At 39.8% G+C, this 20,477-nt stretch overlaps 1 protein-coding gene across 1 annotated transcript in view; it reads left to right on the forward strand.

Annotated features, from left to right (window-relative positions):
* Nucleotides 1–20,149, forward strand: part of fgf2 (fibroblast growth factor 2) — a 62,871-nt gene extending 42,722 nt beyond the window's left edge. The window contains exon 3 of the mRNA XM_052036982.1: nt 19,958–20,149. Coding sequence (XP_051892942.1) covers nt 19,958–20,146 — 189 coding nt within the window. The 3' untranslated portion in view covers nt 20,147–20,149. The remainder of the gene's footprint in view (nt 1–19,957) is intronic.
* The last annotated feature ends 328 nt before the right edge of the window (nt 20,150–20,477 follow it).

Below are 20,477 nucleotides of genomic sequence, written 5' to 3' on the forward strand. Positions count from 1 at the left end.
GTGCTTGTTACAATCTCTCCCTAAGCAGGGGATTAGGGAACATAAGAGTATCTGTGGATGCTGTGATCTGAAATAGAGGGAGGATTGGTCAACTCCTTAGTTTCTGATACTGGGTATATGTATGTATGTACATATACACGTACATAGACAGCTGCTTTTCATCTTGCATATTCACCTGGAAACCTTTTGCTATTTTTTTCTAAAAACAAAATATGTTGGGAATATAACATCCTCTTTCATATGCGTCATCCCTCATTTTTAATTTGATGACTCTTGGAAATAGTGACTCTATTTTGTTTCTGTGTGGGAGCTGATTAGTTCATGCACTTTTTTTTGGAGACAGTAGTATGTTTGTGAAAACAGTTAACAATGACCTAACTTTACAGAAACTCTGGTGTGCATATTATGAGGAGTTAAGAATATTTTAAGTGTTTAATTATTTTTCAAGTATTTGTCAAGCTATCAAAATAAATAACAATTGTGGTGATATTGGCATTGTATGTTTTGGCTTTGTGAAATCTTGGAATCTAGAGGACTTAGATTTAAGTAAAATTCCATCAATTCAGTAAACATGTATTCCATGTAAAATGCAAAATATATCAGAGAAACAGCTCATTCAGATAAACTAGTCCATGCTGGTAATTGTACTGCATGTCTTTCTTATTCTACTTATCTTAACCTAACATCTCTTTCTGTTCTCCCCTCATGCTTAGTTTTTACATTGAATGTATGAGACAGGTCACTTGGCTCAATCAGTGCATGTCAGGGTTCATGTTCCACTTGAACCTTTCCCATCCCTTTGTCTAACTCTATCAGCATAATCCTCGTTTTTTTTTCTCCCTTGTATGCTTGTCAAGAGTCCATTCGCCTGTATCCATAGTTCAACCACACTCTATGTTAATGAATTCTACATTCTCGCCACTCTCTGGGGAGTAAAGTTTCTGAATTCATTATTTGGTTTCTTCATTATCTTTTTATTGAGGCTCTGATTTTGCTTTTCCCCACAATGGAACCATTATCTCGGTGTCTAATGAAGTTTTGATACAAGTGTAACATGAATTTTATCATCATATAAAATTCATGCTACACTTGTATCAAAACTTCATTAGACACCAAGATAATGGTTCCGTTGTTGGACATAGTTGTTGGACTACATTGTTGGACAATAGTTTTCCCACTATTGCTGGTATTATGGTTATTTTTTTTTAAATAAGTATCACAATGTTGTGATTTGTGTGTTTATATACTTTGAGACTTTTGTCCCTCTACTCCATTCTAGATTATTTTCCAAATTACAGGTCCTCCCCAGGTTACGAATGCCCAACTGATGTATAGCTCAAACATACGAATGAGCGCTGGGGAGACCAGCAGGATGGATTCGTTGGCTGCTGTGGAGGTGCAGGCACCTTCTGCTACCTGGGAACTGTTTGGCAACATTTCCATCATGCGAACTGTCCAGGTTATGAACAGTTCACAGGATGGAACCTTGCCATAACCTGGAGAGGACCTGTACATTTTGATTCCTTAAGTTTTAAAGTTCCCTGACAAGAGAAAAATCCATCCCATTCATCCTTTCCTGATCTATGAAACCTCTACTTATTTACTAGACATGGGTTTTGCTGGCAAGGCCAGCTTTTATTTGCCTAGAGAACATGAACTGCCGCCTTGAACAATTCTATCCCCCCCCCCCCCCCCTTTCCCCTCAACCCCTGTGTTATTGGGTGGGGAATTCAATTTTTAAACTTGGTGATGAAGAATGACTGTCATTGTACTTCTGAGTCAGGTTGGGTATAACTTGGATGAGAAATTGTGGTTGGTGGCATTTCTGTGGTAGTCATCATAGGTTTAGAAGGTGGTGTCAAAGAAGCCTTAGTGAGTTGATGCAGCATATTTTGTAGATGTTACTGTAATCACCAGAGGAGGACTAGATGAATATTTAGATTGGAGGACTAGGTTTGGATCAAGTGGGATGTTGCATTATCGGAGCTGCATTCATCTTGGCATATTGACAATATTGCAACCTGTTCCTGCCTTGTTCCTTACCAATTGTGGAGGACTTTGGGGAATTGGGAGGTGAGTCACTTCTCAGAAGCTGGAAGGGGTGTCAAGTCTGGATATCTAGCTTCTGATCATCTCTTCTAGTATTTTTATGTCTGGTCGAGTTAAGTTTGTCATCATTGGATGATTTTTTTTTTGTCCCCAGGATGCTGATGATGGTGCTTTCAAATATCATTCGGAGGTAGTTTGATTCTTGTTGTGTAGAGTCTCATGGCTAGCACTAATGTTATGAATGTTGCTTACCACTTATCAGCCTTGAGGAATGCTTATAAATTACTCTTTTACTGAATATTTTAGTTCATACTTATGTTTAAATTAATTTGCTAATTACACAACCAATGTGCAAGTTTGTTGGTTCTGTTATCACAACTCCACTTGGCATTGATCACTTTTATAAGATATCTTTATTAGTCACATGCACATCGAAACACACATCTTTTTGTGTGGAGTGTTCTGGGGGCAGCCCGCAAGTGTCACCACGTTTCCAGTGCCAACATAGCATGCCCACAACTTCCTAACCTGTATGTCTTTGGAATGTGGGAGGAAACCGGAGCACCCAGAGGGGTGGGTTTGTCACCTACATTAGAAATTGAGATTCTGAATCATTTAATGTAAATTGCAAAAACTTATTATGAGGCCCTGTTTCCCATCTCCTGGTACTCTGAATAGATGTGTTAATTTTTGAAGCATCTGAGCTATTTTTCTCAATCACATGCAGTAAGAGTTCCACATTCTAAATTACCAGCTTAAAAATGTACTTATTTTCACTTTTGAAATGATTAGAACACTATCAGATCACCTCTTACATTTTCTTGTTTTGAAAAAGAAATTTTTCTGACTGTGATTCTTTCCCAACACCTGTAATCTCTGTTCTGGTATCATATTTGTAAGTCTCTACATCTTTGCCATGACATCTATGCTTTTTATTATATGGACACCACAACCATGCACAGTACTTGCCGTACAGATTGTAGAATCCTAGCAAAATTACGCCACAGAAGGTGACAATTTGGCTCATGTATCAGTGGCAAAAGAGCTACTTAACCTAATCCCACCTTCCAGCACTTGGTCCATATCCCTGGTTTTTGCATTCTTTATAAAATGTTCCTGTGTTTCTTATCCTATATTATGTAATAGTGTTAGTTAATAATGTTACTTTGACAATGTCTGCAAATTATGATCCTAAATCCAAATCTTAATTTGATCATTTTAGTATGAAATCTGAATTATGAGTAACAGTTATCCTCTGCATTGAGTCATGTTTTATTTTACTTCCAATCTAAATAGACTACTCTTTGCCCTTGTTCTTTGTTTTCTGTAAATATGTTTTGGTCAATTTGTTATCCAGTCAGCTGTTTGTCCCCTGATGCCCAACATTTGTCATGAGCATATTGTATGGTGTTTTTAATAGAGGCATTCTGAAAATCCAAGTTTATAATATCTACATATTCTTCTTTTGACACCAATTCAAAGAATGCATCAGACTGAACATGTCTTAACCTTTTGGAATCCTTGCTTATTGCACTTTCTGTCTCTGGATGCTCATTGCTTTATTTATCTTTCTTATCTTTTCTCTCTCTCAATCTATAATTTCTAGGTTTGTTATTCCCATTTTTGTACAAGGAGGAGCTCTAGCACTACCCCCTATTCAATAGAACATTATGCTTTTTCCTCTTTTTTTTCCTCTTAGGATGTGTGCATCTTTGGTTTTGTTTGTAATTTTGCTTTCTTGTCGGTTTTTTCTTTTTCCTTTTCTGCTTTAACTGTGTAAATATTTTAATCTCATAGCAAAGTATCTATTTTGTTATCTTATATAAACACTGAGGCAAAAATGATATTAATTCAACATTTCTCAGTATCTTGTTTGCTCTGCTGTTCTTTCACCTCCTCTTCTATTGTTCTTTTGCTAATTATGTGTCAATTAATTAGTTTATTGCTACCACTGCTATTAAAATGATCTTCTCTGATTATTATGGATACTTGTTATAATTCATCAACCATCCATGAATAGTTTTTGGGTACTGTGTGAGATTGTCATTTCTATATAAACTGTAAAGTCTGTTCCCATCTTTCATTACTACTTCCCAGCTTATTTGGAAAGCGTTGAATTCTCCCATGATTTGGCTATATATTTATTTTTGCAATTCCTTTTCACCATTTGATAGATTATAATAATAAACCCCTATTAGGATGACAGATCTCTTCAATGGAGTTCACATGAATTCTCTACTTTTCCTTGCTGCTGGCTACAGTACTTCTCTACCAGGATTATATCACTTTTAGCTAATGTAGGTTCCCTTTCCCTCTTATTAATCTTTTTATCTCAGTATTTTTAATTGTCATTTTTAAAAATTGGCAGAAACATAATTGACCTTGTCAAGACTCTCTGCAGAACAGTGCAGAATTCTTTTAAATGTTTGTTTTGTAAGATTTGTTTCTTACAGCCAATTAGTATTGTTAGGATAGCATTAGTTGCTGTCAATTAAATTTTTTTCCAATGATTGCAGACTATGCAAGCACTTAACCTTAATTAACTGATAAGGAAATTGAATCTCTTTGGCATTGATGTTAATAGTGAGTTAAAATTCACCATTTGTTTTTTAATTATAAATTTTAATCAAAAATTATTTTTTCTGTTGTAGTGTTCCTCCTTCAGTTAAAGGGTTGAACTGGAGATACTATTTGCAGTCCAGCGATAACCCTGCCCAGTAACATTGCATCCATTGACACTGATGGATGATTATAGGACAAAGGGGTGGATGCCTGCCTGGTCAGCTTGGACCAGGATATCACAGACACACATGTTGGGAAGTGCTTACCAAAATGGGTTTTGGGGAGGGAATCAGAAATTGGATCCAACTACTCTACTCAGATATCCATAGTGTAGTTCAAATCAATGGGTGGGAGATGGACAGTTTCCCCATCAAGTCTGGAGTCAGGCAGGACTGTCCACTCTCCCCATCTTTGTGTGCTGCATAGAACCCTTTGCCGAATCCATTAGGAAGGATGAGAGCATAAGAGGGGTGATGTTGCCAGGCAGTGGAGGCACATGAGTCAAAACCTCCCTGTACGTGAATGATGTTGCCGTCTTCTGCTCGAATCCACAGTCAGTTTGCAGATTGATCAGCATCTACGACCAGTTCGAGTTGGCATCCGGGGCCAGAGCCAACTGCAGGAAGAGCGAGGCCATGCTCTTCAGTAACTGGCCCAAACGATCTAATGCCCCTTCACCGTCAGGCCTGACTGCCTGAAGGTGCTGGGGATCTGGTTCAGAGGGGCTGAGGCATGTAACAAGAATTGGCTGGAATGGATTGGGAAGGCAAAACAAATATTGGGTTTGTGGAAATAGCGCCCTCTGTCAATAACTGGGAAGAACTTAGTCATCAGGGCTGCTGTACTTGGTGCAGTGTGGCCTGTTCCTCCCTCCTCTGCCTCGGTAATCACCCAGGACATCTTCCAGTTTATCTGGGGGTCCAAGGTAGAGCGAGTCCAACGAGTCATGATGCACAAGTCCTCTGAGAATAGGGGCAAAATGTACCAAATGTTGCCCTCATTCTGATGATTACCTTTGTGTGTTGTTGTATCAGTCAGTGTGTGAACCCAAAGTACGTGGGCACCATGTGTCACTACATGCTGAGGTTCTACATGTCTCTGGTGTTGCGGAAGATAGGCCTGGTCCCTCTATTGTGCAACGTTACCGCACTACTTGTCCTTTGTGGAAGAGTTCTTCTAAGTGAACATGTTTGACCACAAGTTCATAAGAGAGTGGTCAGCATGGAATGTTCTGCAGACACTGTGGGACAGGGACACTGGATTCTGTGGGTTTGTTCCCTGAGCAAGTGGTCCAAACCATGTGGCAGAATGCCTCAACACCAGGTCTGACCAACAAGCACCAAGACCTTGTTTGGCTGGTGGTGAGAGGTGCCCTCCCAGTCAGAGCTTTCCCCTACAGATGACATATTACCCCCACTGTATGCTGCCCTTTGGACAGCTGTGGTGGGGAAGAAATGGTCACCCACCTCTTTGCAGGCTGTGGATTTGCTAAGAGGGTGTGGAGACGGATGCAAGGGTCCATGTCCTGTTTTATCCCCAGCAGCTGTGTAACAGAGGATTCTCTGATCTATTGGCTATTCCCAGGGACACTCACTGAGACAGACATCAAGTGCTACTGGAAGGTCATCAATGCAGTGAAGGATGCCCTTCGGCCTGTCTGAAATTTGTTGGTCTTCCAGCACAGCGAGATGTCCGTAAGGGAACGTTGCAGACTGGCGCAGTCCAGGCTGCAGGAGTATGTGCTGAGGGACACACTGAAGCTCAGTGCAGCCAGTGCTAAGTCTCTGTGGGGAAGGACCATGGTATCGGCTCCTTCCACTACTGCTCATGGAGGGACAGAGTTGGGTGGGAAAGCACCTTGAACAATGAAAAGGGTATCAGCTCAGGGAGCCGTGTGAGTGGCAATGATGCTATTTTTGTTTGTATTTTTCTTTAAAGTTTACACTATTGAATTTAACAATCATGGATGTTAAGATTTTGTTTTTGCACTGGTTCTTCCTTTGTAAATATTTTATTATGAATAAAGTTTATTTTTGGAAAAAAAAAGATTATTTCCTTACATGGCTGTATCCTGCTCTTTTCACAATAAGACGGAATGGGCCATTTGGAAAAATCTGGAAGGCACATCTGTATCCATTCACCTCGTAACAGTGTGTTGGAGGTTTAGTATGCTGAGCTTGTAAACAGATTTTTCTGAACCTGTGTGTGCTTATTCCCAGTGACTGAAACAATGTTTGCATCTTGATTAGGTTTATGTTTTGCATGTCAGCGTTGTCACAAGGAACGATTACCATACAGAATCAGAATTTGTTGGATTTGTTTGGTTGAATACAGGAATTTGTCTACCATTTTTAAGTATTACATTTTCAGTTTGGACTAATCTGTCAAATGGCAAAACCAAAAATACATCTAGCCCTTCCATCATTGTGTAAAGTAAATGCCTTGGAAAAAGCATGATGCTAGGCACTCATTTTGTACAATCAACCAACTCTTAACATGAAGTTGTTCTGAAAGCAGTTTTTAACTTTCCTTTTCAATTATTTGTTTGGAGAAAGCGGGATTGGGGTATGGAAAAGTAGAACTAAATTTTTAATGATTTACAAATTAAGGTTTATTTTAGACGATTAGCTTGAACTTTTGCATTTTCTGTGGATGGTTTTGAAAATTTTATTCTCGGGATAGGGGTGTCACTGGCAAAAGCATGATTATCCATGGTTGTCCATAATTGACATTTCTAATTAGCTTGCCAGGCTAGAGCAGTTAATGGTCAACCATTTGCTGTGGGACTGGAGGCATCGATAGGCGTGTGCAGGTAAAGATGATGGTTTTCTACCCTTAAGGGTATTTTATGATCTGATGGCCTTGTGATGACTCTTATTGACGTCTGCTTTTGACAGCAGTTTCTTGTCAAACTAAATTCCCAAATCACTTATCATTTGGTGCCCCTAGTTCAGTAACATAACTGTGTAAATAGCTTATCAGAATTACTGGAAAGGTGAGGATCTGACTGAAGTGACAAGCTTCAAAAATTAGATTCAGTTCCTCAGTGAATTTTCTTGTTTTACAATTACAAAATAAGTAGTGAAGTTTCCACCTCCAAGCTCTGCCAAGTTCTAAATTTAGTAAAACCTAGAAATTATTTACATATGCTGAAAGATAATAGAATTGGGTTACATTCCAAATTAAGATATTCTTTGCATTTTGTTTCCGTATGTCTTTCCAATCCAGGCTGCATGCTTTATTTACTTGTGTAAAAAGTATGGTAGCATTTCCCATGAGCTGAGGTAAAGTGATATCTCGCAGATTTGGCATTGAACTGCAGGTCAGAGACTTGCTTGCCAAAAACTCACCAGAAGACTTTACAAATTTACATAAAAGGAAATGGGGGGAATGGGGAGGGTTGGGGGGGGGCGCAAAGTACAGCAACAGAACATTGCAGGATGAAATACTGACTGTTTGAAGACAGGAGGAAGAATTATTTTATTGACTTCAAAAATTCCGCAGTTTAGTGGCTGCTGTTTAAAACATCTGTAAGTAGCTACAGTTCCTGAGTGTATCAGCCAAGCAAGTGAGCAGGAGGGAGTGCAATTTGCTTCACAATTTCAGTAACCCTTTTGTTCCGTGAGTCAGTTGGGTACAAGGATGTGCGTTTGCTGCACTGCACTTGGATAAATTCTTGCTTCTCTCCCAGGTGAGTTTCTTTTCAACAAATTGATCTACCAAAATTGAAACCATGCAAAAGTATTCTTTTTGGCCTTGTGTTCCTATATATTCTATGACTTAAAGGGAGTAATGAACATTTTTTTGTAGATAACATTACAGTGCATCATTCCAATAGTTTATTTAAGAATTGTCAAATATTGTCTAAGGATCTTTAAGATTTACAAGTGGTGGCTCATTAACTTGAAAAGATTCACCCTTTGTCTAAAGTTGCTTTACTGGACAACAGTGTTGAAATAAACATACATTTACTATAGATGAGATTATATTGGGTTTATGATGTACTGCTTTGCTACTTATAACCTGACTGTTCTAATAGTTTTCAGGTTGATCTTTCATTTTTCACCTCTATTGCTGCTGTAAACATAAACTCATCTAAACCCTTTGCCTGTATCATAATTAGCTTAAAAGCTATTCGCCAATCACTCCTTTGATTTCTGGCTTTTATTAGCTCTCAATCTGCCCATGTTTTGGCTTTTTAAATTCTAATTGTTTTTCTTGTTTTTCCCACCTCTGAGTATTTCTTTCATCAAATACTTCTCTCTCTTTGGATCTGTAAATTCTTGACTGATGATCTTCCTGCAAAGAGCCTCAGTAAAATTTACTATATGTGTTAAGTATTTTTTGTGTTGACTCTTAATATGTCAGTGTTGAATGATCAGTTGTTATGCAGATATACAACATAATTGCAGGACTTTTATTTGTCATGATAGAGCTTGTGTGGTTTCCCAGTGAATTTATACAGTTTGTTGGAATAACAATAGATGTTAGTCTTTCATTGAAGATAAAATTTTATTCTTTCTAACTTGATTGGGTTTTTCAAGGAGGTGACAAAGGCGAATGATGAAGGTAGAGCTGTGGATGTTCTCCACATGGATGCATGCCATCTGTGGTGACTTGGCCATTTGGATTCAGAATTGACTTGCCCAAAGAAGACACAGGGTATTGAAAAAGAGTCCTGACTTGAAACGTTGACCATCTGCTTTTCTCCACAGGTGCTACCTGGCCTGCTGAGTTCCTCCAGCATCTTGTTGTTTTTACATCGTAGGGATAAACTGGTCATTTTTGGGTAGGGAAGCTGTGACTGATAGATGCTGTAGAGTTTGGTGCTGGAATCCCAGCTGTATACAGGAGGGGATCAAGTGTAATACTTTCAAGGTTGCTGATAATTTAAAGGGTGACAATGTTGGCTGTGAGAAGGGTGGAACAAGACTTCAGAGGGATATAGACAGGTTAAGTGAAATTAGCAAGGACATGGCATGAGGAATATAATGTAGAAAAATGAGATGCACCCTGGTAGGGGAAAAAAATGGAAAGGTGGCGTATATTTTCAATGATGAGTGGTTGACAGGTATTGGTGTTCAGAGAGATCTGAGTGTCCTTTGACATAAATCACTTGATCTGTAGGTACAGCGAGACTTAAGTAAGACAAAAGGGAAATGTATATTGAAGGTTCAGCATGTTGATTCTTGGGTTGGCACTATGTCATATGAGGAGAGAGAAAGTAGACTGGGACTATATGGTTTGGAGTTTAGCATACTGAGAGGTGATCTCACTAAAAATATACAATTCTTAGTGTTTGACAGGATAGATGTGGCAATGATGTTTCCCCTGGCCAGAATCTGGAACCAGGCTTTATAGTCTCAGTACAAAGATTTGTCATCCAGGATAGCGACGAGAAGAAATTTCTTCACGAAGTGGGTGAACTTTTGGCGTTGTCTACCCAAGAAGGCTGTGGAGGCTCAGTCACTGAGTATATTCAGGTGAAAGATTGATAGTTTTTAGATATCAAGGGAATCAAGAATCAGGCAGTAGCATAGAAGTAGAGGATTGGCAATGATACTGAATGGTGAAGTAGGCAGGAGGGGTTGAATGGCCTACGTCTGCTTTTTTTTTTGTGTTCTTTCAATCAACCATATTTCCTTACAACACAAAATTAAGCTATTTGGGCCCACCGAGTCTATGCCGGCTGACAGCAATCCCATTCTTCACTCTCCACTAACTTTTTTCTTGTAACATATTCTCCCAAAATGCCCATCAACAAAACCACCCCCCCCCCCCCCCCCCAACCAATAACAAGGGTAACTTACAGTGGGCAATTAACCTGCCAACCCATCTTTAGGATGTGGGAGGAAACTGGAGCACTTGGAGGAAACCCATGTTGTGATAGAGAATATGTAAACTTCACACACAAACCAGTAATCAGGATTGAACCCCGGTTGTTGAAACTTTGAGGCAGTTGGTTTTCTAGCTGTGCCACTGTGCCGGCCTGTTGATGAGGATGTTACAATTTTTATGAGGAGGCTTTGCATATGTTGTTGAAGTGTCCTCCCTGTCCTCCAATTAATGTCTTGCTGTGATGCAGTTCAGAATATAGTGTTGGCGTTGGATGCTGAACCATCTGGAGATAGCCATTGGAGCTAGCTGAATGTAATTAAAGCCTCAATGCTGGGGATGTTGGCCTGGGAGAGGCACTGACTGGTTCACCAGTGGATTTGTTGGAGACAGTGTTGGTGATATTTATCCTATGCTTTGAGGTGCCAGCTGTCTTTAACTGTGTACAGGAGAGGCAGGAGTACTGCTGCCAGTATGGTATATCATAACCATCAAACATCGTTGAACAGCTTCCCATTTGTCCTGTAGCTTAGCTCTACACTCGGGATGTTGGACTTGAAGAGAACTTTTGCAGCAAGAAAGATTGAGAAGAGGGATGGATCGATGACATAGCTTTGACTCGTATGGATTTGGATTGAATCCTCGGTGGACTGCTTGGTTGGAATTGCAGCTTGCATGTTACAGTAGAGGTTGTGTACAATGGAAACGAATTTCTGAAGGAAACTAAATTTGAGAGAGATTCACCACTGACCCTCTGGCTATTACATCACTATCAATAATTTTCAAACATCATCATTGACTGGTATTTTAGCAAATCTGCCAATAGAGGGGAAACGTTTCAGAGTTGGTAATAAATACTAAAGCATCTGGGGATTTCACTTTGCATCTGGTACTGAACGGGGTAAATAAAGCTCCAAACAATACTCCATTAAAGAATGGGCTGTGTTTAGAAACTGAACATCATGCAACAATTAAGCCTTTGCTCAGCACTGAGTGAAATTAACAATAGGCTTTGCAGAAGCCTTTGAGTTGAACACTTACACATTTCATATTGTTTCTCATTACCTCACAGCTGCAGAAATGTCAGATTAAAGCAAACTACTGCAAATGTTGAGAGTAATTTTGAAAGATAAAGGCATCCTATTGCAGCAAAAGTGAAACCCCATTCACTTGTATCCTTTCACTTGCGTGGTATCTTTTAATGGCTCTATGCAGATAAGGTAATTAAATGAGCTGTAAAGTATTAAGGGACATTCTGAAGCTTGTATTGCAATAGAAGTACAAATATAGTAGTGTGTAAATTCCGTACTGATGCTTTGGCTGACATTTTTAAATGTCAGTTTTTGGGAAAAAAGTCAGTGGATTCAGGCTATTGAACTGAGACCAGGTTTCTATTAAAAATAAGGTTTTGGTTCATAAGAGATTGTAACAATTGCATTTTGCACAAATAGTGGCATATACTCTGAGCAAAGTCTATTCGTTCCATGTTTGGAGACCAGCAATCAAATGTAAAAGGTGCATGTGTGGGGTCAGGGTACTGCAAACACTGATGTGGTGGTCGGAGAGTGGGCACAGTGCACAGCGGTTACTCTCTGTGACCAAATAATTTGAGTTGGAAGACACCCAGTTACAGAAATGCCAAAAGGAAAACTGAACAGTAGAATGGAATAAATAGGTATTCTGCAAGGATATGGCTAATGACCCCTGTTATTTGAAATGTGTGAGTAAAGGGGAGATGTGAACTGAAATAAGAGAAAGAAACACTTACGAGATTAAGATTTTCCAGAAGATCTAGCACTGTTGGCAGGAAAACCTGCATATGCAAAAGAAAACTATCAACAATAAAATGATGTAACAACTCAAACTAAAAATTTCTCTGAAGGAAGCAGATGATATCAAGCAGAAACTCAACAGACTGTAGACCACTGTGCTTATATTGGAACCGTGATAAGCCTCAGCACTAACAGTGGATGAGTCTACAGAGTTGTCAGAAAATTAATGCTATTAATGGGATACTTTTATAGTCTTTAATTATGATTTGGTATGTATGATTTGTATTTTCTCCATTGCACAGTAACCTGGCAACAGAAGCTGCAGAAGACAAAAAAAAAATTGACATCTTGTGTTTTAAATTCACTCTTTAGAATGTGTATATTACTGGCAAGACTGTCACATACAAATCTCTGTGCATAAAGAATATAAACAAATCATACAGACAAATCTCTTATTTGTGCTTAAGAACTTGTTGGAAAACCACTGAATCACAGCAATCGTGGTAAAGATGCTCTCAAGATACTGTTACCAATGAACCAAAGAGAGCACTACGATTCTTACAGTGACGCTGTAGGAAGAGCTTGAAGAGCTCAGTATTCACATACACCTACTGCATTTGTCCTTTAGGAAAGTGGAGGTTACAGAACTCAAGATGTTCAGGATTGCTGGATAGCTCTCAAATTAGAGAAAGAATAGAGCAAATGCATTGGACCAATTATGCAGCTGCGTCAGGCTATTTTATTTTTTGCAGCTACTTCAGCTAGTGAAGTCATGTGATTAGGATACCAGACTTCAGAATAACCTGGCAACAGAAAATATCTTTGCTTAAACATCTGGGGGGGAAAGAATAGAAGCGTGCCAAGTAAAACTAGTTTTTTTTAAAAAGAATTTTTAACATTTTAAATTGGTGTTTGCTGCATGTCTGCTGGGGGTGGGGTGGGGATAGGAGAGTTAGAGTTATTGGTCTAGCATCACTGAAAATATATAGTTAGGCAGTCTGTTTCTGTTTTTCTGATTGCAATCAGTTACTCTGGGAAATGTGGTCTGTAGGGGCCCAACTGTATGTATGCTTCCTATTGCCTTCCAACAAGTTCTTGAGCACAAATGGAGATTGTCTGTACACGATTGTCTTGCCAGTAACATACACATTGTAAACAATGAATTTCAAACCTAAGATACAGAATTATTTGAGTGAAACTGGTGATATTTCTGATATTCTCCATCTCACCGATTATCATTACAAAAGGAGGTGAATACATATGCACTCATCAATGCTCTGAATTTTAGAGGGGGAGAGACCTAGCTTCCTCCCCATCTCCAGAATGCAAGATTTTGTGCTTGAGTGGAATTTTAAGTTTTAAGTTTCACTTGAGCATAAAATCTTTTGGATTAAGATCCAGTTTGTTGGCATTTCGAATACAGTTAAATCCTCATTTTGTTTCTATTTTTATGTGTATTGTGACTTTTTTTCTGCCCCCGTTATCCCTTACTAGCCCACATCTGTTAACTATGAAAGCTTTAAGTGCTGGCACATGTAAATTGGGAACATTTAAGCATCAAACCTTTGATTAGCTGGGTCATCTGCAGATGGAGAACTGTGGTTGACTAGTAAATCTCAGATCTGAAGAGGGAGAAAATTGGCCAGTGTACCACCTCCAGGTGGCTGCCCTCATGATATTTCTTGGAATGTGTGCATATAAATGTAGAGTGATGCTATGTTCAGATGTGGCTGAAAACCCTGCCCCTGTTCACCACAGTTGAACAATTTATCTAATTTGGCATAAACCATGTCAGCTTACTAGTTATTTGCTATGCCTCAGCACTTACACTCAAAGTGAGCTGAGGACAGCACAAAGAGGGAAATGATATCTAGAGCCTGAGTGAACAGGACAAGTTCTAGGTTATATTTTTTTAGCAAGGAAATGTAAGACTTGGGGGATAAAGCAAAGCAGTGACTGAGGAGGGTGAATTAATTGTAGAGTTCAATTCCAAATTGTGCACAGCAAGGAAAATTGGGAATGAAAATTCAGAGGAGGAGAAGGGAGATGAGAGAGGAATGAAAATCTGCAGTTGTAATAATGGAATTTCAGCAGTGAGTAATAGTTATCACATTGTCAAAAGGGTACATGTGCTCCTACTAACCAGCCCTAAATATCTTTGGTGGGTTTATTAGTACTCTACACTTCAGTTCTGAGGCATTTGGTTCGTGTCAATGTTGCCACAGTGTCATCTTGTATAGCCAATTAGACAGGTACAATGTTCAGATTTAATTGTGTATCACTACTGAGGCATAAATAATGGTGAGCACCATTAGGCTCTGTTATTTTGAAAGCCCAACATATTCTTGTCACTTGTGTCTTAGTAATGAAAGTTGCTTTGCTTGATGGAGGAAACATTTTAAATCTTATGCCCAGCAAGTTCATGGTTGATTGTGGAAAAATACGTGCTTTGTATGTTGTTATTTTTGTGTTATTCAGGCTTTCATGGGACCTTCTGCAGCCTAAGAGGCTGTGAAGCACAAAATAAAGATTCAAAAATCCTTGATCTTGGACCATGCAGTGGGGGTCAGAGTGCCCCTTGCCTTGCCATGGGTCCAAAAATGTGATGCTCTATCTAAAAGAATGTAATTAAGGCTCTCTGTGGCCATTTGACATTGTGCCATTTGTTGTTAGTACTAGTGCAACTGCAACTCAGTGGGATTTATTATCTTCAAGAGGGGAGAAGGGAGAAAATTGGAGGAGCAGAGTTGAGGAATACATTATAAGTTGCAGCAGGGAAACAGCATCACCTGCAGTCTTTACGTTCAATTTTTTGCATGTTATTTTTCTCTCCAGATGCCTTTGGCATTGCTCTTATTTTCCATTCTCTTCATTCCTATTTCTTTCTCCAGTCCTCTGCTTATATCTTGGCAGTTCTATCATGAGAAGAACAAACATCCAACTGCAGCCTCCTGCTTTATTTTAAAATTTCATTGAAATCTGAATCCCTGAGTAAAGGCCACACCAGAGTAGAAAATAGAGACCTATGATTAAGAGGACAGGAAATATGTAGGTTCAAAAGGGGGACTTGTATACTGGACTTTGTTACCTTTCAAAAGATTGTACAATTAAATTAGTTGGAACAGTTCTTCACAGTTTGGCACTTGACTATACTGTGGCTTAAAGAATGCAATTTACTATGCAAACTCTGTGGAGTTCTGAGTTGATTCTATTTCTATTTTTGGAATTAAAAATAATGATACATATCTATTCAGCATATTTAAGACAAATTAACAAGTAATTTTATTGATGCAGGACACAACTCCGAAAGATGATTTTACTTTCCTAATGGAAATATTCATAAGCTATACACTTTCACTACTTTTCCAACAGTAACACAACCTCAGAATAAACTGGAAGGAAATGAGTTTTTTATATCAACAATATCCTTTTAGTCGCCATGATTGGAGCTTATGTATTTTTATTATGCATTTTTTAATAAATGAATATCAGGAACAGAAACTTGCCACTTCTGTGCCTCCTTTCAGAACATCCCAAGGTGTATTACAAAAAACTAGCTACTTTTTTTTCTGAGTGTAGTCACTGTTGTAATGTAGGGTTTGTGGCAGTCAATTAGCATGTAGCAAGCTATGGAAAACAGTAAATGTGGTAATGACTAAATCAACTTCAGTGATGTTGAGGGAGAAATGTTCATCAGGACACTGGGGTAACTTTCCCGCTGCTCTTGTAAAAGATGCCAGGGCATTACTTCAGTGCACTTGAGAGGGCAGATGGATGTTTATTTAAAATCTCATCTGAAAGATTATGCTACCAACAATACAGCAGTCCCTCAATGAGATATTAAATAGCCTAGAATTTTGTACTTGAACCTCTGTAGTGTGACATGAACCTGAAATATCTTGACTTGAGCAAGTGTGTCGAACTGAATAACAGATGGCACATTGAAAGGGGATGACTCCTAACTGTTGCTACCTTAGAGCTTGCCTATCACTTTTCCCTGTGACTGAAATTTATAATGTCCAAAAAAAATCCAATGCATTATTTTCCACGACTTCCAGCACCTCCAACAAGATCCCACCAGGCACATCTCCCCCCCTCCCCCACTTTCCGCAGAGATTACACTCTCCATGACTCCCTTGTCTATTCCTCCCTCCCCACCGATGACCTCCTGGCTCTTATCCCTGCAATCATGCAAAGTGTTACACCTGTCCCAACACCACCTCCCTCACCACCATTCAGGGCTCTAGACAGTCCTTCCAGGTGAGGCAGCACTTCAGCTGTGAATCCAAGGGTGTCATTTATTGCATCTGGTGCTCCCAGTGCAGTATCCTCTACATCGGTGAGACCCGACGCAGATTGGGTGACCGCTTCATCGAGCACCTTCGTTCCATCCGCTGCAAAAGGTAGGATCTCCCGGTGGCCAGCCACTTCAGTTCCACTTCCCATTCCCATACTAACGTGTCTATTCACAGTCTCCTTACTGCCACGTTGAGGCCAGATGCAGGTTGGAGGAGCAACACCTCCTATTCTGCCTTGGTAGTCTCCAACTTGACGGCATCAACATCGATATCTCTAGCTTCTGGTAACCCCTCTCCTGTTTTCCCCTTTCTCCCCCCACACACTTTGTTTTCCCTCATTCCTGTGGCCCTCCTCACCCCTTCGCTTCCCCCTCCCCTGTCCTCATGACCTGCCCATCACCTCCCCCACCTCCTTTCCTTTATTCCATGGTCTATTGTCCTACTGGATTCTTCCTCCTTCAGCCCTTTGCCTCTTCTACTCTCAGCCTCTTTGCCTCTCAGCTCCTTACATAATTCTCTTTCATCCACCCCCCCCCCCCCCCCACCCACTACCTTCCCCCCTTTCACCTGGACTTGCCTATCATCTGCCAGCTTGTGCTCCTCCCCCCAACTTTTTTATTCTGGCTTCTACCCTCTTCCTTCCCAGTCCTGATGAAGGGTTTTGACTCGAAACATTGATTGTTTATTACCCTCCATAGATGCTGCCTGATCTGCTGAGTTCCTCCAGCATTTTGTGTGTTGTTACAATGAAATCCTTGTACTGTTTTCCCATAATTGAATACTCCCATAAGTTTTTAAGTTTTATCAATGTATGCTTAGTAATATTAACACAAGGTGTTGTACAATGTAAAATGCATTTAGAGCTTTCAATTTGTGTTAACCTTTCATGTTGTGTACAGGTGTCAACACCATAGGTAGAGCTCAATTAAAGGAATGGAGATAATTGGGCAAGGATCCACAGGTGTAATTCAGCTCTACTTTAAAAGCTATAGTTTCTTTTATTTTCATTATACTTGTATAATATTCAGAGCAAAATCTATAGACATCTTGGAAACTTGGGTTAATTATAACTTAAGTGTTTATCTACTGTACGGTTTGAGGAGCTGGAAGGAGCAAGGTGAGGCACTACAATGATATATAGAAGATACAACAGGCTGGTGAGCCTAACATCAGTGGCGGGGAAAGTTACTGGAGAGGATTTTAAGAGACAGGATCTATCTGCCTTTGGAAAGGCAAGGACTGATGGGAATAGTCAGCATGGCTTTGTGCGTGGGAAATTGTGTGTCACGAATTTGATACATTTTTGAAGAGGTGATCAGGAGGATTGACAAGGCAAGGGTGGTAGACATTGTCCACATGGACTTTATCAAGACTTTTGACAAGGTCCTACATAGTAGCCGGTCTAGAAGGTTAGAATACATGGGATCCAGGGTGATCGACCAACTAGATACAAAATTGGCTTGGTGAAAGGAGTCGGAGGGTTTTTCAAATTGGAGGCCTGTGACCAGTGGTGTGCCACAGGGATTGGTGCTGAATCCCCTGTTGTTTGTCATATATTAACAATTTGGATGAGAATGTAGGTGGCATGATTAGTAAGTTTGTGGATGACACTGAAATTAGTGGTGTTATGGACAGTGAAGAATGTTGTCTGAGGTTACAACAAGAGCTAGATCAACTGGGAAAGTGGGCAATGAAATGTCAGATGGAATTTAATTTGGACACGTAAAGTGATGCACTTTGGGAAGTTAAACCAGGGCAAGACATACACAGTGAATGGTAGGGCTCTGGGAAGTGTTGTAGAACAGATAGACTAAGTGGTACAAATACAGTTTCCTGGAAGTGGCAACAGGGTTGGACATGCTGGTAAAAAAAGGCATATGGCATTGGTTGGGGCATTGAATACAAGAGTTGGGACATCATGTTACAGCTGCACAAGATGGTGAGAGCGCACTTGGAATATTGTGTGCAGATCCAGTCGCTGGAGTATAGGAAGGATGTGATTAAGCTAGAGAGGGTGCAGAAAAGATTCACAAGGATGTTGCTGGGACTGGTGGGCTTGAGTTATAGGGAGAGACTGAATAGGCTGAATCTGTTTTCCCTAGAGTGAAGAAGGCCTTATAAAATGACCTTATAAAATTATGAGGGGTATTGATAAGGTGAATGGTCACAGTTTTTTTTCCAGGGTGGGGGAGTCTTAAAGCTAGAGGGCATAGGGGTAAGCTGAGAGGGGAGAGGTTTAAAGGGGAGCTGAGAGGTGTTTTTCACACAGAGGGTGGGGGGTATATGGAATGAATTGCCAGAGGAGGTGGTAGAGGCAATATTTAAAAGACATTTAGGCAGATACATGAATAGAAAAGGTTTGGAGGGATATAGGCCAAATGCAGGCAGATGGGACTAGCTCAGGAAGGTGCCTTGGTCGGTATGGATGTGTTGGACCGAAGGACGTATTTCTGTGCTTTATAACTTCATGACTCTATGTATTGGTGCTGCTTCCTTAGCTCATACAGAGCTCATATCTAATTACTTTTGTGGCCAATTTCCATGGTGTATTTCTGACTCTTGACATCTCCATCTCAGGCAAAATATTAGCTAGCAATATCATTATAAGCCCTTGGCTATTTTGACTACACCTCTGCCTGTCTTTGTTTCCTGTAAGGTCTCCATTCCATTCGCCCATTTCACTGTTTCTGTTGGATTTGCTGTGATGAGACTTTCCAAACTAGTGCTCTTTAAGACCTGCTCCTTTGTCCGTAACCATGGCTTTCCCTCTGCCATAGATGACAGGGCTCTCAATATGTCTCTTTATCCCATACTTCTGCTCTCACCCCATCTCCTTCAGCCAAACAAGGATAGGGTCCTCCTTTTCCTCAACTTTCACCCCACTAGTCTTCACATTCAATGGATCATCCTCCATAATCTTGCCACCTCCAACATGATTTACACCACCAGAAAGATTTTTCCCCTTCACTTTCAGCACTCTGAAGAGACAGTTTCCTCTGCAGCTCCATGGTCCATTCTTCCAATATCAACCAACAATTTCCCTTTTGCATGGTACTTTCCTATGCAACTGTAGGTGATGTAAGGTCTGCTCATTTACCTCTTCCCTTCCCACCATACAGGAACCCAAATAATCCTCCCAGGTGAAGCAGCAAGTCACTTGCACTGTGAATCTTGTGTATTGCATTTGGTGCTCAGGGTATGGTCTCCTCTACATTTGAAAATACCAAACACACATTTCAGTCTGTAAAGATGACCCTCAGCTTCCAGTTAATGTCACTTTAATTCCCTGTTCCACTCCTGCTCTGACCGGAAGTAAGTTTTGTTTCTCTCCCCACTGATGCTTCTTGACCTGCTAAGTACTTCCAGAACTATTTGATTTGGATAACAAACCTATTTTGTCTTTCAGTGAAAATTAACTGCAGTTTTTATTTGTTATTTCAGAAGTTGCCAACAGATGAATGCTTCTTTCATGAAAGGTTGGAACCAAATAACTACAATACATATCGTTCAAAGAAATATGAAAATTGGTATGTTGCTCTTAAAAGAACTGGACAGTACAAACCCGGACCAAAAACTGGACCAGGACAGAAGGCGATTCTGTTTCTGCCAATGTCTGCAAAGTGTTCATAATCATCCACTTCCAGCATTTTACTTTATTTAAAAAGAGTGATGATTTCACTTTTGATGTGACTGTTTTATTGCTGTGAAAGGTACAAGTGTACACAGTATTGTGTTGCCATGGTCTTGAGTTGTTTTGGCGGTTTTACAAACTGCAGTAAATCAACTGTGCACTATCAGGCTACATAAAATGTGATTTTAATGAAGTGTCATCACATCTTTGTTTCTTTATATTGCACAGAGATAAACACTAATTTAAAATGTTCTTTATATAACCCAATATATTGGTTTATGTAATAATTTGTTAATACTATCTAATAACTGTATAATTTGATTTAAAGAT

The sequence above is a fragment of the Pristis pectinata genome, chromosome 2 (assembly GCF_009764475.1).
Source record: "Pristis pectinata isolate sPriPec2 chromosome 2, sPriPec2.1.pri, whole genome shotgun sequence".
Taxonomy (NCBI): Eukaryota; Metazoa; Chordata; class Chondrichthyes; order Rhinopristiformes; family Pristidae; genus Pristis; species Pristis pectinata.